This window comes from Enhydra lutris, unplaced genomic scaffold (assembly GCF_002288905.1).
Source record: "Enhydra lutris kenyoni isolate GAN:26980312 unplaced genomic scaffold, ASM228890v2 scaffoldscaffold20, whole genome shotgun sequence".
NCBI lineage: Eukaryota > Metazoa > Chordata > Mammalia > Carnivora > Mustelidae > Enhydra > Enhydra lutris.
This window is the reverse complement of record NW_019154104.1, coordinates 33,488,650-33,511,253: the sequence shown is the minus strand read 5'-3', so window position 1 is coordinate 33,511,253 and position 22,604 is coordinate 33,488,650. Positions and strand designations below refer to the sequence as shown.

Below are 22,604 nucleotides of genomic sequence, written 5' to 3'. Positions count from 1 at the left end.
CACGTGGGGCCAGCGAGCTCACCGCCGCCTGCGGGGTCCCGGCGGGGGGGTGGGGGTCTGTGCAGGCCCGAGGCCTGTGCCCGCCCCGAGCTGGAATGACGGTCCCGGCGGGCGGGGGCGGGGAGCCCAGCGCCAGCTCCTCCGCTGTGAGCCGCGTCAGCCCGCGCTGTGAGGGGAGGGCACTGCCAAAGCCACGTGACGCCGTCTCTTGACTTTTGCAATTTCTAAAAATAATCTTAGGAGAAGCTTTTAAATTTGGGGGGAAGACGCAGTCATTAATTCAGCAATCCTGTTTTCCCTTAAAATTAAAGTTTCTTAGGTTTGCAGGGAGGGGCTGTGCGCTTGCTGTGTTTCCACACACTCTCTCCTCGCTGCCTGGGTCTCTGGAGGTACCTGGTAGCCTTCGCCGCGCGTCCACAGCCTGATCTTGGTGCGATTGTGGGTGAGATTTTTAAAACTTTACTGTTGAATAGTGAGCGCGTTCTCGCAGAGCCCACGAAGTCCTTCTTTTCAGCAGGGGCGGTGCTGGCCCTCGGGAGGACACAAACAACAGCCCCAGCGCACACCTGCTTTCCTCCTTGGGGTGTCTACGGCCGCCTGTGCTGCCTGCTCCGAGCTGACCTCCCTCGTGAGCACAGACAGGTGAAAGGACGCAAGGGACTCGCGCGGCCAGCCGGGGCAAGCCTGCCGGTGGGACACTGTCCACCTTGCCGCCAGAGCACTCCAATGCCCCCCCCAGGGATGTCCCCGAAGGGCCTCCCTCCTCAGAGGTATCCCCACATGGCCCCCCACATGGGGATGTCTCTGTGATGGGGGGGGTGTTGTTCCTCCTGGAGCATGAGGAGAGACCCACCTGGCTGGAAGGGCACGGGCAGTGAAGAATGGACACCGGGGGCAGAGGGCAGCGCCTGGGGGAACCGTCGGTAAAGCATCTCTTCTTTCTTTAAGATTTGATTTATTTATTTGACAGCGAGAGACACAGTGAGAGAGGGAATACAAGCAGGGGGAGAGGGAGAGCAGGCAGGACCTGGGATCACGACCTGAACCAAAGGCAGACACCCGATGACTGGGCCCCCCAGACGCCCTGAAGCGTCTCACGCTTTGTTTCAGCTCAGGTCACGAACTCGGGGTTGTGGAGGCGTGCGTGCTGTGCTCAGCAGGGACTCTGCTTGGGATTCTCCCCCTCTCCTTCCGCCCCTCCCCCAACTTGCACTCTCAAAATAAATGCAATCTTAAAAAATAAAAACAAAGAAGGGACATAGGTGGGGGTGGCCCAGCAGACGTCCCCGTTGACTGCTGCTGGCTTTAGACTGACTGCTCGTCCTGCTGACTCCCTCTGTGATGCTGGGGGACCCTCTTCTGTCCCAGGGGCTCCGCGCAGGTGCTATTCCCAGTTGGGGCTGACCGTCCTTGGTTGCTGGGGGGGGCAGTCCCATGTTCTGTGGGATGGGACGCAGCACCCCCAGTTCTACCCAGTCGGTGCTGGGCCCCGGGGAAGGTACAGCACCCCCAAGAAGATTCCACATCTTCACCCCAAAGCTGTGAATGTGCCCGTGGGGCCTGGGACGGCTTAGCCATGAGGGTGGAGCAGCGGCCCGCAGCGCTGGGGGCCGACAGAAGAGGCAGAGGCCCCAGAGAAGATGGGGCATGGGGCCCACAGGGGCCACGCGGCCGCCCTTGAAGGCAGAGGAAGGGGCCACATGCCAAGGCTAGCAGGCAGCTTCCAGAAGCTGGAAAAGGCCAGGAACGGTTTCTCCAGAAAGGCTGGCCGCCGTGAGCACAGCCTGATCCTAGGCTGGTGAGGCCCATTTGGGATCTCTGCGGAGCCCCAGCCAGGGAACGTGAGGTCAGGTCGTCTGCGGCGGTGCTCTGCTGGGGCAGCAGTAGAAACCAGAGCTCTGGGTGACAGCAAATCCACCCCCCGGTGGTGAGTGGCCCCTGTCCTGGGCACCACGCTCTACCGGACGGGGTCACTGGGAGGGTCCTGAGGCCTTAGTAACCATGGTAACCACGCAGGAGGCAGCTGAAGACGCTGCGCGGCTGGGGTCTCGCCCCCCCCCCCCAAGGCCCCTCTGCTCTGCTGCGGGAGTGGGAGTGCCGGGCCCCGGGCAGCAGGCTCCCCGCCCAGCAGAGGTGCCGAGACCATGTGGAAGGCAGAGGGCCGGCCGTCGGGGCATCCTGGACTCACCACCATCTGCCTGCAGCCTCATGAGCCGCCCCAAGGCAGACCAGGACCGGCAGGTCAGCCCATGACCCTCCGGATCCCCGCTCCGTGATAAAGAACTCCAAGCCAAGCCCTTGTCACCTCTACCTAACTGCTGGCACTTCAGCTCCCGTTCTGCACCGGGAGCACTGCTGGGTGGGGGCGGGGGGGTTCCTTCCTGCCCAGCTTGGAGCCTGGCCCATGACGCCCACCCCGTAGTTCATCATCAGAGATCCCCAAAGAGGGGAGAAGGGGGTCATATTGTCCCCCAGGCCTCAACCTCAGCCTGCCCCTCAGGACACAGGCCACAGGTTCCGGGACCCAGGGAGGCCAGTGTCTGCAGGCCTAGTTCCTGCCCGCACCCCAGACCTGGGGTTCCTCACCTCATCTAGCCTGAAGTCCCCGCCACCCAGCTGTCCCCACACAGAAGCCCGTCAGCCTCTGAGAGTCAGTGGCCAAGTCCCAGGGACGGCTCCCACCCCCTGCTGCTGTCCTTCCATGGCCCTGGAGGGCTGGGAGCCTGCCATCACTCCCGCCTTCCCTCCTCCCGCTTCCAGTCCCCCTCCAGCTCCAGCTCCGCCAGTGTACTCCCCCACATCACCCGGGGCTCAGAACCCTCCGCCCACCCCTCAACCCCCAAAAGCAGATGCTGGGATGGGCCCAGGGCCCGCTCTTCACAGCTTCCCATGCCCTCTGCCCGCCAACCACTGTGCGGAGGTGGGGAGGCACCCCTCCTTCAGGAAGCCTCCCTGTGCTCAGCACCCCCTGGCTTCTGCTCCCCGAGTTACGCGGGCCCCTTTGGACCTACCGCAGGCAGGGCCCAGCATGAGACCTGGTGTCCCCCAGCTGGGTGAGCATTCGTGCCCAGCAGCTGATGGCCTCAAACTCCCCACCCTCCTGGAGGGCCAGCAAGGGAGTTGCTCATGAACTGGGCTCTGTAGGGGCCCGTGAGCCATCACGCCCTCCTCCCCCTTGTAGGCCATTCACAGCTGCTTGACTCCAGGAGGGAGCAGGCCAGGCCTCTCTAGGCAGCAGAGGGCTCTTCCGGAATCACCCGCCACCCCCGCCCTGTCCCCCAGACCCCTTCAGGGAGCCTCCTGGAGGCTGGGCTGGGGCAGGGCACCCCCCCGAAGGTGGCCTCCAAGGCCTCAGGGCTGCGTGTTCTAAGGAAGGGGCAGTCACGGGGTCCTCCTGGGCCTGGGTTCTCTCATCCCTGGGCTCACGAGCTCCCGCGGGAGGTGAAGAGGCCGCCGCCGCCTACCCCTGGCCCCCAGGAAAGGCGCTGGAACACAGACACTGGGCTGAGTCGTCTCTTAGGAGGGCAGTGACCTCAAGACCTGCGCCTTCGAAGTCGCGGTCTGCCAGAAAGGCGAGCTCCGGGCCAGGAAGGCATGGAAGGCGTGGGCGGACTCAGAGGACCTCAGTGGGTGGGGCAGGAGCACGTCCTTGTCCACGTCCTCGGACACCAGCTGGGCAACGAGCTGCGCAATGTCCTGGGGGCAACCGCGGGGTCAGGGGGCGGGTCCAGGCAGGGCCAGCGTGTCGCCGTGCCCCCCGCCCCCCCACTGCACACCCTGTAGTGGGGGTCAGGCCCGCCGGTGCCCGGCTCCTCCCTGCCGTCCTGCGTGGCCAGCTGCCGGCGCTCCTCGATGCTGACGCTCCAGCGGCGGCTCGCGGGCCTGCTCTCGGGGGGCTCGCACACCTGCGCGAACAGGGGCGCGGTTGGCACCAGCCACACCTGTGCTCCTGGCTCCCACGCCCGCCGACCCCAGCACCGCACAGGGAGTAGCCCGCCCGCTCGTCCCCAGGATCCAGCTCGGCCTGCAGCGGCTCCCGCCCCGGCGCTCGGCCCCACCGCTGGCTGCTTTTCTGCGCGAGGGTCGTCCCCAGACAGGGAGGTCCTCAGAGCGGCGGCCGCGGCCCTTCCCACTAGGCCAGGAGGTGGCAGGCAGTAGCGGTCCTCCAAGCTGGCCTGTGAGAGCCTCAGGAGGGATGGGGTGGAAGGGGCTCCTCCTTGAGCCCCCCTAAGTCAAGAAAAAGCCGCAGGAACCGTGAGGACCGGTGGAGAGGTGGCCAGGGGCCAGTGTGGAGGCTCAGCACAAGGCAGGAGGCTGGGACGGCGTCAGTGACCGGGAAAGACCAGAAGCCGCAGCCCCGCAGCACTGTCCCCCCCCCACCCCGCCCCCGGCAGAACTTCCCAGGTGGGCTGTATGCCACAGACCCTCCCAGACTCTGGCCAGGCCTGGGGACGCCCCCCGCTTCCTCCTTGGGCGGGGGGTGGGACAGCTGGTCACCATCTGCAGCGCCGCAGGGAGCTAAGGACAGAGAACTGAGACAAGTGCAGAGTGAAGTCCCCATTCCTCAAAGAATTAAAACGAGAATCCCCGGTGGGCCCTGTGGGTGTGTACCCGCAGGAACCGGCAGCAGGCCTCACAGAGACACCGCACGTCCAGGTCACAGCAGCACGGCCCACAACAGACCAAAGGCTGTGTGAAAACCCAGACGGCCGTTGCTGGGTGCCTGCGTTCCCTAGATGGGCAGGTGCTGGCCGCGGACCATGATTCAGCCTTAAAAAGGAAGAAACGTGGCTGAGCCCTGAAGACACTACGCCGACTGACACGGGCAGGTCACCGGAGGAGAAACCCTGTGTGATTCCACTCTGGGTGTCCCCAGAGGAGTCAGATCCACAGCAACGGGAAGTAGATGGGGCAACAGGGCTGGGGAGCCGCCCCCCGAGGTAGACGGGGACAGCATCAGAGTCGCGGAGCAGAAGTCCTGGAGATCGGGTTCCGACAACGTGAACATACTCAGTGCCGCTAAGCCATATACTTAAAAATAAGAAGCAAACCTCCCAAAGTGGACATTAGGGCCCAGAGACCCCCACGGAAGGGAACGTGAGGGCACAAAGAGACCTGGGCCAGCCACAAGCCGAGGAAGAAGGCCGGAGAAGGAAGCAGCGCTGCTGGCACTTGGGTCTGGACCTCGCAGCCTCCAGACCTTGAGACAACACATTTCTGTGGTTTAAGCGTCACCCACCCCCCCGCACATCAACAACCACAAAAAAAAAAAAAAAAAAGTGAAGCCCCTAGCTCCTCTTTCCACTCTGCACCAAGATCCATGGGGCCTGGCTATTCCCCCCATCCTCCCAGGAGAGGAAGGTTCTTTCCTGGAGAAAACAAGTGGCCTGACAGACCCCGAGGGTGGGGCGCCCAGGCCAGAGCCCCCAGAAACCTCCCCCTCACAGCCCAAGTGCCTGACCACTAGGAGGCTGCCCCCACACGTGGAGCCTCAGGCCAGCCCCCCGTTCCGCTCTTCTGCACTGACCAGGAGCAGGTGTGGCCTCTGCCTGGGATGAGAGACTCGGGGGACAGGAAAGAGCCCCCCCGTCCCATAGCTGTTGTTCTCCTAGACACAGATGTCCCCAAAACAGAAAAAAGGGGGGGTGTGGGAGAGGACCACTCAGACGGCAAGCCAGAGCTCTTTAAACATGTGACTGGGTCCACACGGAAAGCTCCCCACAGGTGTGGCCGGTGGCGTGGGGCCCCCCCTCGGTCCGGCGGTAGCCCCGCAGCATCGCCCACCAAACTCTACCCACTCCCCACAGAGCAGGGTGACTGGGAGCAGAGCCCCTGCCCCAAACCCGCCTCTCAGGTCTCCGCCATCTGCCACGGCTGCGGCATCCCTGGAGGACCTCTGAGACAGCGCGGCAAGAGGTGGACACGGAGATCCTGCTGACCTCAGGCCCCTGACGGAGGGCGAGCGGGAGCAAACGGCGGCTCAAGGAAGTCGTCACAGAGCCGGTCATTACAGCAAACGCTGATCGCGAAGGCAAGGACTGGCCGAACGCCAGAAACAAAGACACGGTGAGCAGGAACCAGAAGAAACCTGGAGACTTCAGCTGCGTAGGTCAGCATCCAGGCAGTCAGATTTCGGGAGAGAGAGTCGAGGAAATGAACGCGCACACGCACTTCCTAGAGACAAGGGGGTGCAGCGGCAGACTATGGGAGGAAGCAGACGGGGGCGTGTGGGAGCTGCAGGGACCCGCAGAGACTGACGTGGGGCACATGCCGAGGACCTGAGGCCACACGGTCGCGGGCATCACGCAGAAAAAGCAAGGGTTAGGGGCGATAGAGTAATCCACGTCCTGGAAGAACGGGATTTTCCACCGAGAGTTTACACCCACGAAAGCACCACGCGAGTGCGGAGGCAGAATGAGGACGTCTAAGCAGCTCCACAGTCTGGAGCTCAGACATCTCCAGGGCCCTCCTTCCAAGGCCCTCCACCAAAATGTAGTAAACCAGCAAGGACGGAGACGAGGGTCCAGGAGCTGGGGTCCTGCAGAGGGGAGGCCAGCAGGGGCACTCCAGATGAGAGGCCTTGGGGGGCAGCCTTCCCTGGGAACAGAGCTGGCCTCTGGGCTCCCCAAGCGTGGCCTGCAGGGCCCTGGAGCAGCCACAGGCAGTTGTCCACATGCCTGGGGCTCTGAGGTGGACTGAGCTGTGGGTTCAGCGTGGGGCTTTGTCACCAGCGACGCAGCAGCTCCGGGTGAGGCGGGGGTCCCCGAGAGGGTGCACGGTGAGGACAGGCCCCGAATCCCAGAATCCCAGTTCGTGGTGGGAATGGCCACAAGAGCTGGAAGCTGTGGGTACCGGGCTGTGCCCCTTGTGACCCCCAAGAGCTAGGGCAGGGCTGTCGTCCTAAGTTACACAAGCACATGTGTTAAAAAAATAGCCCAAATTTTGGGGGCGCCTGGGTGGCTCAGCGGGTTAAAGCCTCTGCCTTCGGCTCAGGTCATGATCTCAGGGTCCTGGGATCGAGCCCCACATCCGGCTCTCTGCTCAGCGGGGAGCCTGCTTCCTCCTCTCTCTCTGCCTGCCTCTCTGCCTACTTGTGATCTCTGTCAAACAAATAAATAAAATCTTAAAAAAAAATAGCCCAAATTTTTAAAAACAGAGTCTGAAGTGGTGAGGCAGCGTGATCTGACAGACCTGGACGAGGATGCACTGCCGGCCGCAGGCAACCGCGCTGCCCGCAAACAAAGGGAAGGAACATCGCACATGTCAGCCGCGCTTTAGGCCAACAAACAGACGTGCCAGCACAGGACTCGTCCGGGTCGCATCGGGCGGCCACAAGACAATGCAATTAAAAATTAACAGCAGAACCATATTGGGGCGGACCTTCCAAAGCACCCCTAATCCGCCCCGAGTGAAAGGGGAAGAGAGGCCGCAAGCCGGCTCCCACAGACACGAGCAAGGGTGCAGGGCGCACCGGCTGCCGCCGTCCCGTGGACAGGACCCCAAATGCTGGAAAATTAGGAAAAAGCCCCAGGATGGGTAAAGCAAGCAATTCAAGCAGCAAGGAAGAGAGCAACAAAGTAACTTCACCAAAAGTTAGAGGCAGGAGGAGGAAGGATTAATGAGGTTAAATGAAAAAAAAAAAAAAAAAAAAAGACAACAGACGACACCACAGGACCGGAGGCCTCGCGGGCCCAGCGCGCCCCATCCCACAGCCGCCCCCTCCTGCCGAGCATCGCCCGCTTCCTCCGAGAACTGAGTCCATCGCTCACACGCCTTCTGCTCCACGCTGAAAACCACCTTCCCAGGGCCCGAAAGCGTCTCTCCGTAGGATCCAGTTGGTCCACGTTCGAACGTTGCGCGCGGAACGAGCGGTTTCTTCCAGACCGTCTCCTCAGATTTTTGTGTCTTTGCACTAACCTTTAAAGACTTTGTCCGACGTGTAGGATTTCCCAGCATGGATTTAGTGTGGGGCCCCCGGTAGGAACCTCCCCACCTGCCCCCCGAGCTTCCAACGCCGCCGTCGCGTTGTCCTGGTCCGACTGTGGTTTGGTTTTCACGACTGCTGTGTTTGATCTTTGGAATGGGCAGCCAGCCACCGCCCCGTTCCTGGAGAAGTCTGTCCCCCGCTGTCCCATAAGCCCCAGACTCACACAGGGACTAGTTTTCCAACTATTTGCCCTGGACTGTGGATGTCTTGCCCGTGTCTGTCTCTCCCAATGCCATACGGTTCTATTTTATTTTAAGATTTTACTTATTTGAGAGAGAAAGAGTGAGAGAGAGAGCACAAGCAGGGAGCGTGGCGGAGGGAGAGGGAGAAGCAGGCTCCCCACCGAGCAGGGAGCCCGACGCAGGGCTCAATCCCAGGACCCCAGGACCACGACCTGAGCTGAAGGCAGAGGCTTAATGACAGAGGCCCCAGGCGCCTGGTGCCGTAGTCAGTCGCTGGAGCTTAGAACTGACAAGCAAGACCTGCTCTTATCTTTCTAAATCGTTGCACGGTTTCTTTTCCAAATAAAATTTCAAAACGAAAGTCCTTATTCATTCAATCTTTACGGTGCAGTGACACGTGTGTCTTTGGGCTCTACATAAAGGAAGCCACACTCCACACACGCTGCGCTCGTGCTTTCTGCAGCACGACTCCGTCTCCTGGGTCACCCTGCGGCTCGTGCAGGGGCTCCACCCACTCTCACTCCAAAGGCAGAGTTTGGCACCAAAGCACGCCAGGAGCAGATGGGAGGCTGTTCGTGGGAGGTCTCGGTCCCACGGGCTCAGAACGTCCCCGCGCTTAACCCACTGGGCCACCCGGGCGTCCTTACTTCCCTCTTAACAGATTATTTTTGCTGGGCATGAAATTGCAGGACGAGGGTCACGCCCCCGTATGGACATGTCTCGTCCCTCCTCTCCGATTACTGCCAAGAGCTTAGCTTCGCGTCTGGCCCTGTGTCTCGCTGTGATGGCCCTGGGGACAGACTCCTGTCACTGCTGCTCTTGGGGCTTGCTGGGCCCGTGGCTGGGGCTGCACTGCCCATGCCCACCGGCTTCCGGTGGCAGCTGGTGAGGGGCAAGGCTGCCTGCCCGCGCCGGCACCGGCGTGCCCGCCGCGTGAGCCACTGCAGAAGCGGGCTCTCCGGCCGGGTCCGGCTTCCCAGCGGCCGCAGCTCCAGCGTCCCGGCTGTAACCTGACAGATCAGAGCCGGTCAGCCCCACATCCCGACGGCGGAGACTGGCACAGACGTACTCGTTCTTTGAGCTGCTGAGTCTGGGGGACATCTGTCCGGTGCAGCAGGTAATTGATACCTGGACAGAGACGTAGGCACGTTTAGGGTAAGACTGTCAACACTCGTGAAAAGTTCTGTTTTTTTGAAAAACTGGTATTGCACCGAAGAAGGTACTCGGGGGAAATCTAGCAGGTTTAACGTGTTGAATCTTCCCGTGGAACGAGATGGCACAGACTCCCATCAGCTGCTGTCGGCGCTGCTGGGCCCCAGGGTGCGTCTCAGGAACGGATTCATCCTTAGGGACTTTGCAGTTTCTGCTGTGAAAGGGAATGAATCCTCTTCTCCCCACTACATTTTCTGCTCGGTTATTTTCGGTGTACTGAGAAAATAAGTTCTACTTCTTTTATGTCCCATTTATTTATTTGAGAGAAAGCGAGTGAGCCAGAGAGCACAAGTGGGGGGGCGGTGGGGTGGGGGGAGCAGCCCCCCCGCTGAGCAGGGAGCCCCCCCATGCGGGGCCCGACCCCAGGACCCTGGGGCCACCACTGGAGCCGAAGGCAGACGCGCAACCGATAGAGCCACGCAGGGGCCCCCACGAACTACAGAGCTTCCGAGGGAGGTCGCCTCCAGCCGTGCTCTTCCTGGGGTCATCTCAGCGGCTCACGCGGGGTTCCAGCCGGCTCACGGGTTAGCTGCAGATACGGCCGCTTCACGTCTCCCTTTCAGGTACTCACAGCGCGCTCCCTCTCCCGACTGGGGCGCAGGCTCGGGGCCGGACGGGCCCATCATCGCGGCGACCCCGGGCGCCTCTGAGAGTCGGACCGAGGCTGCCCAGAGCAACCGTGTCACGTCCACCGCGTCCTGCCTTACTGGGAATCGTCGGCTTTCACCGTGGTAATCACGCCTCACTCGAAAGAATAACCAATAGGTTTATGTTTGTTTTAAGGAAAGATGCCGGAACTTACTACCGTTATTTTCCGTACCTGTTGAGAGATCACATGCTCGTCCCCCTCGCGAATGCCGACGACTTTATTCCGTGCGTTTCTCGAGTCCTTCGTCGTTTCACACACGACGTCACATACTCGCCGAGCATGGGCACGGCTCACACCCACACACCTTCCTCGGCCGGCGGGGAAGAGACGAAGTCCTGGCTCCCGGGGGGCAGGGGCATGGGGGCTGCGGGGTCAGGCCTGACCGCTAGGCTTTCAGGTGCCGCCCGGTTTGACCCACTGACCACATACGCAGGCTCCTCAGTTCGTGCCGTAGTCCCGCCGGCACGTCGTTCTCCTTCTTTCCCTCCCCCGCGGCTTGGGTGGTGTCGGGCGAAGCCGCTCCAGGAGAGGCAGAAGCGACTCTGGACAGTCGTCACCACACAGGTGGGGGGACTCACTTCCTAACGGCCTGGAACTGCCCACCCTAAGTCCTTCACTGAGCGAGTCTCTGGGGCCGCCTGAGAGTTTCCTTCGTTGTCATCGGTGTCTCCGTTTTTTTGGTTTGTGTTTTGTTTTTAAAGATTTTATTTATTTATTTGACAGAGAGAGAAGGATCACAAGGAGGCAGAGAGGCAGGCGGGGGGGGAGAAGCAGGCTCCCCGCCGAGCAGAGAGCCCGATGCGGGGCTCGATCCCAGGACCCTGAGATCATGACCTGAGCCGAAGGCAGAGGCTTAACCCACTGAGCCACCCAGGCGCCCCCAAGAGATTATTTATTTATTTATTTGACAGAGAGACACAGCAAGAGACGGAACACAAGCAGGGGGAGGGGCAGAGGGAGAAGCTGGCTCGCGTCGCCAAGCAGGGAGCCCGATGCCAGGCTCGATCCCGCGATCATGACCTGAGCCCAAGGCAGACGCTTAACGACTGAGCCACCCAGGCGCCCCACGTCTCCGCCTTCTTTTCTCCTCCCTTTTACGTTCTCTCGTGTGCTAAGTCACACGTAACTTTTACCACTCGAAGGTGTACCGCTCAGGGTCACTGAAGCACATTCCCTATGTCCTGCAGCTGTCACCCCCCCCCCGTCTCCAGAATGTTCTCACCTTCCTGAACTGAAACTGTCCTCCCGACGCGCTAAGTCCCCAGCTCCTGGCGCCCCCACTGTCCTTCCCGAGTCTGCCCACTCTAGGGACCTCACGGAAGTGGGCTGTGCAGCGTCTGTCCGTCTGCGACTGGACGGTGATTCAGCACAACGTCCTGAAGGCTCATCGCAGTCATGACATTTGTCTGAACGAACTTCCTTCATTAAGGCCCAGTCATGTTCCACCAGACGTACGCCTCACACTGGGCTCTGAGGGACCCCGGGCCGCCTCCACAATCGGACTGCTGTGCCCAACGCTGCTGCAAACACGAAGGTCCGCCGGTCTGCCCGATGCCTTTCAGTTCTGTCGGATGCGAGCCTGCGAGCGGAACGGGGGTGGAGGCGGGCGCACGTGGTCATTCTACACTACTCTTTGGTGGGGCTCCACAGTGTTTCCCACACACCCACCAGCGCTGCACAGGGTTCCACGTTCTCCACATCCTGGCCAGTTCTTTCTTTTTTTTTTTTTTTAAATTAAGGATTGATTAATTGATTGATTGGAGAGAGAGGAGCACAAGCAAGGGAAGTGCGGAGGGAGAGGGGGAAGCAAGCTCCCCGCCGAGCAGAGAGCCCCATGCGGGGCTCGATCCCAGGACCCTGAGATCATGACCTGAGCCGAAGGCAGCGGCTTAACCCACTGAGCCCCCCAGATGCTCCTCCCGGAAAGTTCTGTGGGTTTTCCACATGTGGTCGAACGTGACCGCCTGCTCTCTCCTGGCTCCCGGACTCGGAGGCTAGAAAGGCCACCCCTGCACCCGGGGTTCTCCCGTGTTCAGTGAGAGGCACAGCTATGACTGTCTTCCCCGTTTCTGCATGGCTGCCCCACAAGACTTACTTGAAGTCCGTCTCCCCCACCTATGTGAGAGGCCATCGTCATCCTATGCTAAGTTCTGCGGGCATTTGGGTCAATTTCCAGACTTCCTTCTCAGTCCTGATGGTCACGCGTCAGGACTCCGGCTTCGTGGTGAGAATTCACATCTGCTACAACTGGACCTATTTTTGGTTTCTTCTATTTTACCGGTTTGGCGTAGCGAAAAAGACAAGACAAACGTTTATCGTTTCTTAAAGTTCATCTTTCTTCAGTGATCTCTACACCCAACGGGGGCTTGAGCCCACGACCCCGGTATCAAGAGTCGAGCTCTCCTCACCGGGCACCCCAAACATTCAGCACCTGTGCTGTCCAGGACACGGAACTGAGAAATGCCTGAGGACCCTCCGTGCGGGTCTTTTCCTCCGGGAACGGGCGTCTCGGGAACACTTTGGGGGCGTTTCAAAGTTTCTTTCAGGGACGTTTGCCTACTTCATGCCAAGTTTGCTCCCGTTTTCTGACTGGCCTTTGTCCTCTTTCTCCCAGACTCTTTATAACCGTGTGGGCCACTGCCCCACGCAGCTGCGCGGACCCTCCTCCCCAGCTGCCCGGGGTGGTTCCGGTCCCTTCTCCCGCATGAACAGGCCGTCACGTCCCGCGTGGTGCTGCTGTCCCCTGCGTTCACACCCCTCCGGTCTGGCCGCGTGGGCCGATTCTTCCGAGATGGCGGAGGCCGCCGGGAGGACGAGGCGCACCCGCAAGCCCGTCTTGCTCTGCTCGGCCGGCCGAGCTCGGCTTCTGGCTTTACCCTCCTTGGAGACACAGCGTCTCCGCGAACGCCTGGTGTCCTCCGGCGGCGGCTCTACGGAACGCAGCACCCAGGCTGGCCTAGCGACGCGGCAGACCGGGGCTCGGTGGCCAGAGCAGCCACTGCGTCTGCCGCCCCCGCACACAGGGAGCCACACACAGCTCTGGGCGTCTGGCTTCTCTGCTCCTGAAGCACCCGGGGGCGGAGCCGCTGTCCCCTCTCACGGCTCCAGGGCACCGGCAGCCGCTCGCCCATCCGGCGTGAGGTCGGGCGCAGCGCGCCTCCAGCATGGGGCCGGCACAGGCACAGGCCCTGGGAATGCCCGGGTCACCACTGCTGGGGACGGTCCCGCCCCCCGCCTACCCGTGCTGCCGCCCACCGCCCAGGGTGCAGGCGCTGGGGAGACTGCGGGGCCGCGGGAAGAGCGCGCGGCCCGGGTGGGCCCTGCCGGAGGCCGAGGCCGAGGCGCCCCCGCTGCCGCTCGCCCGGGCCAGCCCACCTGCAGGGCCAGTTCCCGGGTGCAGCTTACCCAGTCCTGAGTCCGCGCCTGCTGCCCTCCACTCTGGGTGCTGGGCCGGCCCCAGGCCCTGCTTGGGCTCCGGAGGGGCGAGGCCTGCCGGGGCGCCTTCCCCGCGGGGCCATGAGACCAGGGCTCCCGACGGTCCATCGCCAGCCCCACAGGCCGCCGGGCTCTGGGCAAGGTCACCGCTGCTCCCTGGACCCCGGCCACGGGGGCCGCGTCAGGCTCCGGCAGCCGCCCCTTCCAGCTCGGGGGCCGCGGGTCCCCAGCCGCGCTGCGGCCGCCCTTCCTCTCCACAGGGTCACCCCGCGCTGCCCCCCGTCCCGGGCCCAGGCTCCCCGCCTGGCTCCAGCCCGCGGGGCGTGCGTCCTCCCCCGGCCGCCGCGGACCGCACAGAGGACCCCGACCAGCCCCAGAACGAAGGGCAGCGGCGCTCTCCCTCCTCCCTCCTCCCGCTCGCTGTGACCTCACCTCGACGCGGGCGCACCACACCCCAGGGGGCTCTGCGGGCGAGGCGAGGGCGGAGCGGGGCTCCGGGCACGGGTCAGGGGGGCACAGGGCGGGAGGCCGGGAGGAGCGAACGTGCGGGAGGCGGCGGCCGCTGACGGCGGAGCGGGGCGCGGGGGGAACAGGACGGGGCGAAGGGGCTGAGGGTGGAGAGAGGTGCGGGGCAGCGGGTGCGCTAGCGGCATGGGGTGGGGCGGGGCGGGGTAGGCCGGGGGCGGGGGGAGGGTCCTCCCCGGGGCGGGCGGGCGACGAACAGGGGTGCCGCCCACCGCCTTCTCCGCGGCTCTGAGGGGGCGGAACCGAGCGCGGCGGAAGTTCCGCTGGGGCTGTCCCCGCCCCGCCGTTTCCGCTTCCGGCCTGCGCTGCGCCTGCGCTGTGGCCCGAGGGGCTGGTCGGGGCTCTGTGTGCGTTGGGACCCGGCGAGCTCAGAGGGGTCCCCCCACAGATGCCTCCGTTCTGCGCCTCTGGAGGGGCATCGAGGCGTAGTTCGGAGCTCGGGGGTCCCCGGCCGGAGCCCCACAGGGCCTGCGCTTGTGCCCCCCGCCCGCAGCCATTGGCCTACAGGCTGTGTGGCCTCCGTGACCCTTCCGGTCCCCCCGCTCCGCGTCCGCGGCGTCTCTCCCCCCCCCGCTCCCCCAAGCGGTGCCCCCCCACGCCCCCTGCGGCGGAACCCTCCGACCGCACGTCCCCCCCGCAGCACCCCCACGGTCCCCGGGCCCGGAGGAACCACACAGCAGGGAGGGACGAGGGCCTGGGGTGCCCCAGGTTTATTAGTGTCGCATCAGCACCTTAGAATAGTCCGCGCGGTCGCATACGTGACAGGTCAGACTCTGTCCCCGAAAAGGCTATTTACATGAATCCTGTTTTCCACGTGGACGGGAAAAGAGCCCGAGCAACACGCACGTCCTAGAGACCGAGCAGTGCGGGGAACCGAACCGGTCTGCACAGAGACGGGGCCCCCCCTCGCCACAGCGTTAGGCCCCCGCGGAGGTCGCCCTGCCCGTAGACTTCCTGCGCCCATGGAGGCCGGCCTGGAAGGGGGCGGGGGCCGGCATGGGAGCTCAGGCAGCTGACCCCAGAAGCGGGGGCCCCGTCTGCTAAAGAGGAACCTGCTCCAGGACAAAGGCCAGACCCTGAGAGCAGTCTGGTCTCCCACCTGGGGGCGAGGACACTGCGGCAAGGCGGTCCCCGGCCGCTCCCCGCGACGCAGCCATGACACTGACTCAGGACACTGGCTGGCATGCCCTGAGGACACAGTGACCCAGGGGGAGAGCACGGGAGGAGTGAGGAGGCGGTGGGACCCCACCTGGCCTGGGCCTTTGCCCAGTGGTGATGGGTGGCTTGCCCCTTGAGTCCCAGGTTACATCTGGTCGCCCAATGGGCTAAGAACCCTTGGTCTGAGGGGACTGCTTCTGCCTGGGACCCCGAGCCCTGTGCTGACCGCTGCACTCTGGCTCCGTCACAGATGGTTTTGGCTTGAGTCATCTTCCTTGGAGGGACAAAGTGCTTTTCCGTGGATCCTCAGAATAGCTCCATGAGGTAGGCAGGGGAAACAGGACCCTCCCTGTTTAGCCACTGGGGAAGCTGAGGCACAGGGTGAGCACAGCCCACGTCTCTGATGGAGTCACAGTGGCTGGGACTGTGTGCATGACCTCCTGGGCCTGGGGACAGTGTGGTGGGTGGGCCCCGTGGCACTTAGAACAGGACAGACTGTAGCCAGGCTCTGTAGGCCAGGGGCATAGGTGCTCCCCTGCGTGTCTGAGGACATAGCTATGGAAGTGGATTTGGGGGGTGTGGTCCCAGCAGAGGGACACCCCCCCACCACCACGCTGGAGTGGACATGACTTCCCCCACTTTGGTTCCTTTCTCTCAAGTCAGTTCTGCAGGTAGAAAGTGAAGTCAGGAGTCTCACCTGTCCCTCCTTCCTGCTGAGTCACTTTTGGAAAGGAACCTTGAGGACCAGTGACCAAGGCCCTGAGGCCCAGCAGCGGGAACAGGGCAGGGAGGCTCAAGGTCCCAGGGCCTGCTTCTGAGGGTAGCTGCTGGCAGATGTCACAGGCCACCAGAGGCACCAGGGCACAGTGGCCTGCACCCTGACCCCGTCCTTCCAAGCCAGGAGCTGTCAGGGGAGGAGTCTGGGCCCTCGGGGAAGGTCTTCTGCCTGCACGCACCCCTGAGGCAGGGCCACACACAAGGCCAGACCCGTGTTCCCTTGTTCCCTAACTAGCCCAGGGGCACTGACCATGAGGCTGACACCCTGTACGGCCTTGCAGGAGGAAGTAAGTGGGTAGGTCACAGGGAAGAAAAATGGGCCATGGCTCATCCTCCAGGAGCAGACCTGTCGGTGCCATGGGCTGTTGGTGACGCCCGTCCTCTGCAAGAACGGGAATGTGCTGCAGCCTGCGGCCTGCCTTTGGCACTGTGTTCTGAGCATAGCCGGCGTGGCCCCCTGGGGGGCTGCCAGGGTCCCTGGGCCAAAGCTGCCAAGCATGGGAACTGGTGGGCTCTTCCCGTGCACGGTGGGCTGCAGGGCTGTGGGGGGAGCAGTGGGATTGGGCTGGGCTCTTGCCGCAGGTGGGAAGGCAGGGGGCGATGCTGGCCCCCAGGCTGGGACCCAAACCCACAAACTTGCTCGAGGGAGCTTGGCCCAGAGAGGCCGGGGGGAGGAGGCCAAGTGGGCTGGGGCCAGCGATGGGGGCCACTGTGCTTGCTAAGTCTGGGACAGGGATGACCAGTGGAAGCATGGTGATGGCTCCAGAGTGGCCAGAGGGACAGTGAGTCGGGGGCTGGGATGTGGGACCGCACTGGCTGGCTCTGCCCCAGCCCCAGGGGCTGCTGGGACATCAGAAGAGCAGCGTCTGGTAGCTACGTTATAACATGTATTTAAAAGCATTTAAAACGTCTGCTACTATAAAACCTCCGCGGCCTCGCAAGGCTGGAGTTTATTGGGAACCACAAGTGGGCGGTGCTGGGGCGCCTCGTGCCGCTGGACAGCTGCTCAGCCTCCATGTTCTGCTCAGGGCACTCCCGACGGGAGGCCTTCAGCGTCCAGCACCCAGCTCTGTGCCTGCGCACACAGGCACCCGCCGATCTGTGCGGCCGCCCGCCTGACCCCAGCTCCCTGAGGAAGCAGAGTCCTGGCTTTCAGGAAGGACAGGACGCGAAGGTGAGGACCCTTCTTGCTGGGGGGGCTCAGGAGGTCCTGAGGCTGGAACACACCTCGTGGTTCTCCAAGCTCAGTGCTGCCCGCCCGACCTCCCCACGCCTCCCCTGCCCCCCTGGCACATGTGGTTAATGGCAGAGCAGTTAATGGGCTCCAGGGGTGGGGGCTCCTGGCGAGTTTCCGGGTGGAGAGCACATTCATACTTCAGACTGTTTTTCTTTGTGTTTTTAAGGGTCTCTGTAGTAAACTGAAATGTTAACAGAAAAGCAGCTGGGCCCTCCCGGCGCTCGCCGTCCGGGGCTTCGGGGCAGGGCTAGCAGGCGGACTTGGAGTGCCCGAAGATGCAGATGGGGAAGTGCTTCACGTGGGAGGACCACTGGGCCGCCAGCTGGAAGAACTTCACGTCGTTCCACTCCACACCGTCGATGAGGACTGTGAGGACAAGACCACCTGACCCGCCTGCCCACCGTGCCCCGGCTCCCCCAGGGACCCCAGGTGCCTGTGAGGCACGCGCCGGCTAGTCCTCCCACCGCCATCCACAGCCCCGCAGCCCCCGCAGGGGTGTGCTGGGTCAAACACCCTCCGCTTAAACTGGAAAAGCCACGGAGGAAGGCAGAGCCGTTCTCGACCACGGTGGTCATCAGACTCAGACTCATGAAGAGAAAACCGTTCTGGGCTCCGTTTTCTGAATTAACGAGTTGCAGAAAATCTTCTATAAAAGGTCTAAGATATAAAAATCAATCTTAAAAGAAGGGAAAGGGTTGAGAGATTCTTTCTCAGAATTGAGAAAGCTGTTCTGTGCGTACACATGCTTTATCCAAGTGGGTTCGAAGCTGGCATGCGTGACACCCAGTGGGCAGCAAGATGGTCTGCTTCCTGTGGCTCACTTGCGCACTTTAGACAGAACCAACAGGGACTTGGGTCCAGGACCCCCTCCCGCGGGCTCCCCACGGAGGGCAGGGCCTGTGGACGAGAGACGCCCCGAGTCCCGGCCCCGGCGCTCACCCCGCAGCATGTTCTGCTGGTGTTTGGCCGTGCAGATGAGACGGCTGATGCCCTCGATGCACTGGCTCTTGGACTCCACGTCCTTGTCCTTGGTTTTCTTGGGCAGAAACATCACTAGGAGGGAAGGGCTGCAGGGCTCAGCCACAGCCCTTGGGGCCCTGCTGACCTGAGCCGCCCACACCCCACTGGGACCACAGCTGCCAGCCCTCCCGCCCGCCCAGGTAGCCTCTGCTCGCTGCTCGTGGCCGGAATCAGAAGCAGCCCCCAGACCCGTGGCGACCTTGGGGCCTGTCTGGCCACCCTTCCAGTTCCCCCACCAGCTGGGCCACCCCCCACCTCACCCTTCTTGTTCTTCTCCTTGGTGACCACGGTCATGGACATGGTGGGCGTGGCTGCGGCCTCACCACTGCCGGGCAGCCTGCTGACCTGGAGAGACCGGAAGGTGCACTTGAGCGTGTTTTTGGTGGCGGGCAGATCCTTCTTCTCCACCTCTCTCTTCCTGTCTGCGGGCGGAGCTGCCGTCCAGTAGTCCACCTGCAGCCCCATCAGCTCGGCACCAATGCCCTGGCTGCAAAAGCAGAGGGGGCCTCACTTCTCTGTCCTCACTCGGCAGCTGGCACAGGCCAGGGGAGGGGCCCACTGGCGCCTGGGCTGCCCATCGCCAGGGGGCTGCCAGGGTTGGGGTGGGGAGCCCCAGTCCTGGAGCCTCTGGGGACACACGGAGGTCACCCCGAGCACCTGGGCTGGCCACCCGCCTGCTCTCTCCAGCCACCCCTTCGAGTCTAGAGGGCCAAGGTCAACTAGCTCCATGGGAGGTGTGGTCCCCATGGGAGTCGGGGGCAGCCCTATGACCCTGGGGCCCACGGGGGTGGGTGGGAGGAGCTGCCGACCACCTCCCCCGCTGGCTCCCACAGCGGTTACCCACATCCCCGTCTCCCGACCCCCGTCTGCAGGCAGGGTCCCCGTTCACTTGGTCTGTGTGGTTTCTGTCCCTAGCGCCCCCAGGACTGGGGAGGGGACAAGTCTCCCAAGCCAGCCAGGACCTGTGCCACCCCCACCCTAGGGGACGCCTGGCCCCGCAAGCCTGTGTCTTCCCCAGGGCTGTTCGGAGTGTCCCCTCTGGCTGGACCCTCCGCTGGCTGGTGTGGTCACGGCCACAAGTGGTAACCGAGGCCCCGCTGCGTCAGGGGCTAACGTGAGGACGGAGTGGGGCGCCCACCTCGCATGGCCACGTTTACCTGGGGGAGGACAGGCCCCCGCTCACCGACGGGGAGGAAGGCGGGGTGGGCGAGGCCTCCTTGGCCGCGGGAGACGTGGACGGTGGGGTGGATGAGAGCACACTGGAGCCCGAGGGGGCCGCGTCATCGGAGTCACCTTTGGGAAGGAGTTGGGTGGTGCTGAGCCCCCTCTGGCTCTGTCCCCAGAGCGGCAGGAGCTGCCAGGTGTCCCACGGTGGCGTCCCTCCCCTTTCCAGCCCCGAGGGCAGGGAGCACGGGGTTACCTGACGTGGCTGAGGACGGTTCCACTATCCCAACCTTCACCACCTGTAGGGCAGCGGGATGCAGGCTGGCGGCCGCGCTCAGTTGCCGCCCTCCCGCCTGTGCACCAGGGTCCAAACACACCGAGGGCTGTCTCCCTGCGGGCGCCCGCCTGCCATGCCCCGCCCTCTGGGGGGCTCCTGGGCTGGAGCGGGGCCCTAGTTCTTCCCGTCCTTGGAGCAGAGCTGAGCCCAGGGCGGCCTGGGCTCCTCCCACTGCCGTGGCTGCCCCCCCGAGGTCAGCCTGCACCCTGGGGAGCGGGCACGGGGCCCACACTCTGGCCCTCCATAAACCCTGAGCCCGCGGCTGGCCTGGTGTGGGCTGAGGGGCCTGCACCAGGCGCCAAGCGGGCTGATGGGCGTGCGAGCCACACAAAATTAAACCAGTAAAGTGACGACTCCCGTCTCAGTCATTTGGGTGCTTCCAGAGTCCACGGGTTTTGGCACTGCCCCCATCCGGTGGGTCAGAAGGTCCCCCGAGACAGGTGCCCCCGCACTAACTCCATCCCGGGAGGGCCACTAGCTGCTCTGACGGCTGGCCAGGGTCAGCGATGGCATGGACCCCGTGCTCTGCCTGGGGCCCCGCCTGCCAGGCTGCCTGTGGCCCCCGCAGCACGCTTCCGGGCTCTGGAGACTTGCGGCCGTGGCCCCGCCGGCAGGGAGCAGCCATGGGAGAAAGACAAACCTCCCAATTTACAAGCCACACCCCTGGCTGAGCAGGCTGGCACGGGAGGCACCCCTTCCTGTCCTGTAATTCCCAAGGGACAGAAGCACCCCTTTGCCCCATCCCCGTAGGACTGGTCCCAAGACCCTGCTGACCCGGGCGCCCCCCCCACAGCCGAGTCTGACCCAGCCCGTGTGCCCAGGACGTGCTGAGCCCGGAGCCCTGGCCCCCAGGGGAGCTGTCTGCCTGCACCAAGCCGAGCTGGGAGCAGCGACCACCTCGGGGCCCAGCCCAGCCCTGCTCAACGTGGGAAACAAACAATGAGCAACGAGCTTTAAGATGGGGGGTGACCTAAGGAGTCCTTCCCTCAAACTGGCAAAGAAGGTTCTGGAACACATCAAGTTAACGCAAGCAGCGCTATAAAAGCTTGGCAAGTGGGTCGTCCCCACGTGGGTGAAGCCACACGGGAGGGACGCCTCGGGGAAGGCCAAAGCCCCACTAGAGCAGTACTCACCCCTACGAAGGGAATGAACTTTTGAGAGGACTCTTCGTCAGGGCTGAGAACGAGAAACAGGAGCCGGTCAGTCACCTCTCACTCCGCCAGGCAGGCCGCAGCGCCCACGCCCCGCCCACTCCCATCCCCGCAGCACCCGGCCCTGCCCTCCGGCCCTGGGCTCAGCTCTCTGCAGCGAGGGACCAGAGGCCTGTGGGGAGCCGTGCGCGAGCCCAGCTTCTCCGCCCGCGAACCCTGCGGGCCTCCGTTTCCACTCGGCCCCAAGACGACTGCTTGTGGTATGCGCCCCAGGACCCCCGGGCCCCAGCGTGCGGGGCTGACTCAAAGCCAGGCTGCGGAGTTTCTCTGGTCTTCGGCAGGCTAGGTGAAGTCTGTGCCGGCCAGAGGGACGGGGCAGGGGCGGTCCCCAGGCCTCCGTCCTTGGGCACGGGGTGCACACGCCAAGCCCTGGCAGAGCACCACCCCAAGGGCAGCCTCAAGGTGACACGGAGTGTCCGGGGCCGTGCTGCTGGTGGAGGCCAGCCAGCACCGCGGCCGTGAGGTTCTGTTGGACTGGGCCCCGCGGGTCTTCCAGCCGACCCTTGGCTCCCCTGCGATCACCGGAGAAGGCCTGCGTGTCAGAGGCCCTTGGAGGTGGGGGATGTGGGCGGCAGCTAAGGGGACGCAAACCACGCCTGAGCTGCGTGGGCCAGGCCCGGCCTGCCACTCATCTCTGCAGATGGCCACACGGTGACCGGTCTCTGCCACAGGGCCCAGGCCACTCGGGCCCCAGGTTCCCCTGCTCCTGACCCTTGGGAGAACCTACCGGGCAGGAACAGTGCTGGGCCTCCTGGGACCTCAGAGGAGGGAGATGCCCGCCCAGCCTGCCCAGCTCCCAGCTGCCTCTTCCGCCTCCTGCCCCGAACATCAGAGCTGACGTCACAGAGTAGACCTTCTGCAGGCGGCTTTGCATGGGCTCTGGGGTGCCCACCTGCTGGCTGCCATGGTGCCCCCAGGCACAGGGCTGTTTGGGGAGAAGCCTGGGCACCACCCCCGCCCAAGGGCCGGCAGCAGCCCCGGCCCTGCTCTTGTGGGGATGGAGACGGGCAGCCGGTCAGCGCGCCCCACCAAGTGTGCATGGGCCGGCACAGACGGCACCTGGCACCCAAGCCAGTGTGAGCAGGAGGCGCTGTCCTCGCCCTGAGGCTCAGCACCTGCCTGAGGGGAGGGCGGCGGGCAGGCTCCTGGGTGCCCCCTGGACACAGGGCCCCTGGCCTCTGAGCTAGCACCGCCTACCACACCTCTGAGGAAGACCTGGGTAATGTCTTTGGATGAAACAACCTACAGATGAGGGCCACCTGCTGAAGACGGCCGGATGCCCGGCCACTCTGACCCAAGGGGACAGAGCTTATCCCCGGGTAACATAGCAGTTCGAACCCTATGCCAGGCCCGCTGGCACATGCGAGCTCCTCGGGGGGCCCCCAGCCCAGGGCAGGGGGAATCCCACCCACAGGGCTCCCGGACCCTCCCCACAAGCAGCACGCAGGGAGGCGGACGAGGGCCTGGAGGGGCTGCCAGGAGATGCCACCACACAGGGACGCTGCTGGGTCTGAGCCAAGCCGAGCCTCTGGCCATGCAGACAACATTCAGCACGTGACACGCGCCAGCGGGACAGGGGTGACACCGGCTTGCCACTGAGGCCTTGCCACCTACACTCCGGACCTGTTCTGGGTGGGGCAGAGGTCGGGACTCCTCAGGCTCCCACGTGTGGCTCCGTGGTGGGGACCCTGCACCCCTGGCTCATGAGAC

At 63.8% G+C, this 22,604-nt stretch overlaps 2 protein-coding genes across 5 annotated transcripts in view; both read right to left on the bottom strand.

The window, feature by feature from the left end:
* Nucleotides 1-1,208: 1,208 nt before the first annotated feature.
* Nucleotides 1,209-13,889, bottom strand: LOC111148661 (testis expressed 22). The gene is made up of 3 exons (XM_022505424.1): nt 13,436-13,889; nt 3,777-3,905; nt 1,209-3,696 (listed from the first exon to the last, which is right to left on the bottom strand). Exons 1-3 carry the CDS (start codon nt 13,571-13,573, stop codon nt 3,517-3,519), a joined length of 447 nt encoding a protein of 148 aa, XP_022361132.1. The 5' UTR covers nt 13,574-13,889; the 3' UTR covers nt 1,209-3,516.
* Nucleotides 13,890-15,501: 1,612 nt separating this feature from the next.
* LOC111148512 (phosphofurin acidic cluster sorting protein 2) overlaps nt 15,502-22,604 on the bottom strand; it is a 54,296-nt gene continuing 47,193 nt past the window's right edge. For 3 of the 4 annotated variants that reach the window (XM_022505122.1, XM_022505121.1, XM_022505123.1), the window contains 6 exons: nt 20,817-20,859; nt 19,603-19,645; nt 19,340-19,475; nt 18,443-18,669; nt 18,102-18,215; nt 15,502-17,528 (listed from right to left, as the gene is read on the bottom strand). In XM_022505122.1, the coding sequence (XP_022360830.1) occupies nt 17,410-17,528; nt 18,102-18,215; nt 18,443-18,669; nt 19,340-19,475; nt 19,603-19,645; nt 20,817-20,859 (682 nt within the window). In that variant the 3' untranslated portion in view covers nt 15,502-17,409. Of the gene's footprint in view, nt 17,529-18,101; nt 18,216-18,442; nt 18,670-19,339; nt 19,476-19,602; nt 19,646-20,816; nt 20,860-22,604 lie in introns of those variants that run through there. The other variant, XM_022505124.1, reaches the window with a different exon arrangement.

Excerpts from the sequence above, each read along its gene's own strand:
- LOC111148661 (XM_022505424.1), bottom strand. The coding sequence starts at position 13,573 with ATGGACCGTCGGGAGCCCTGGTCTCATGGCCCCGCGGGGAAGGCGCCC. Across the intron at positions 3,906-13,435 it reads AGGCGCGGACTCAGGACTGG|GTGTGCGAGCCCCCCGAGAG; the intron begins GTAAGCTGCACC and ends CTGTTCGCGCAG. Across the intron at positions 3,697-3,776 it reads GGCCTGACCCCCACTACAGG|GACATTGCGCAGCTCGTTGC; the intron begins GTGTGCAGTGGG and ends GGTTGCCCCCAG.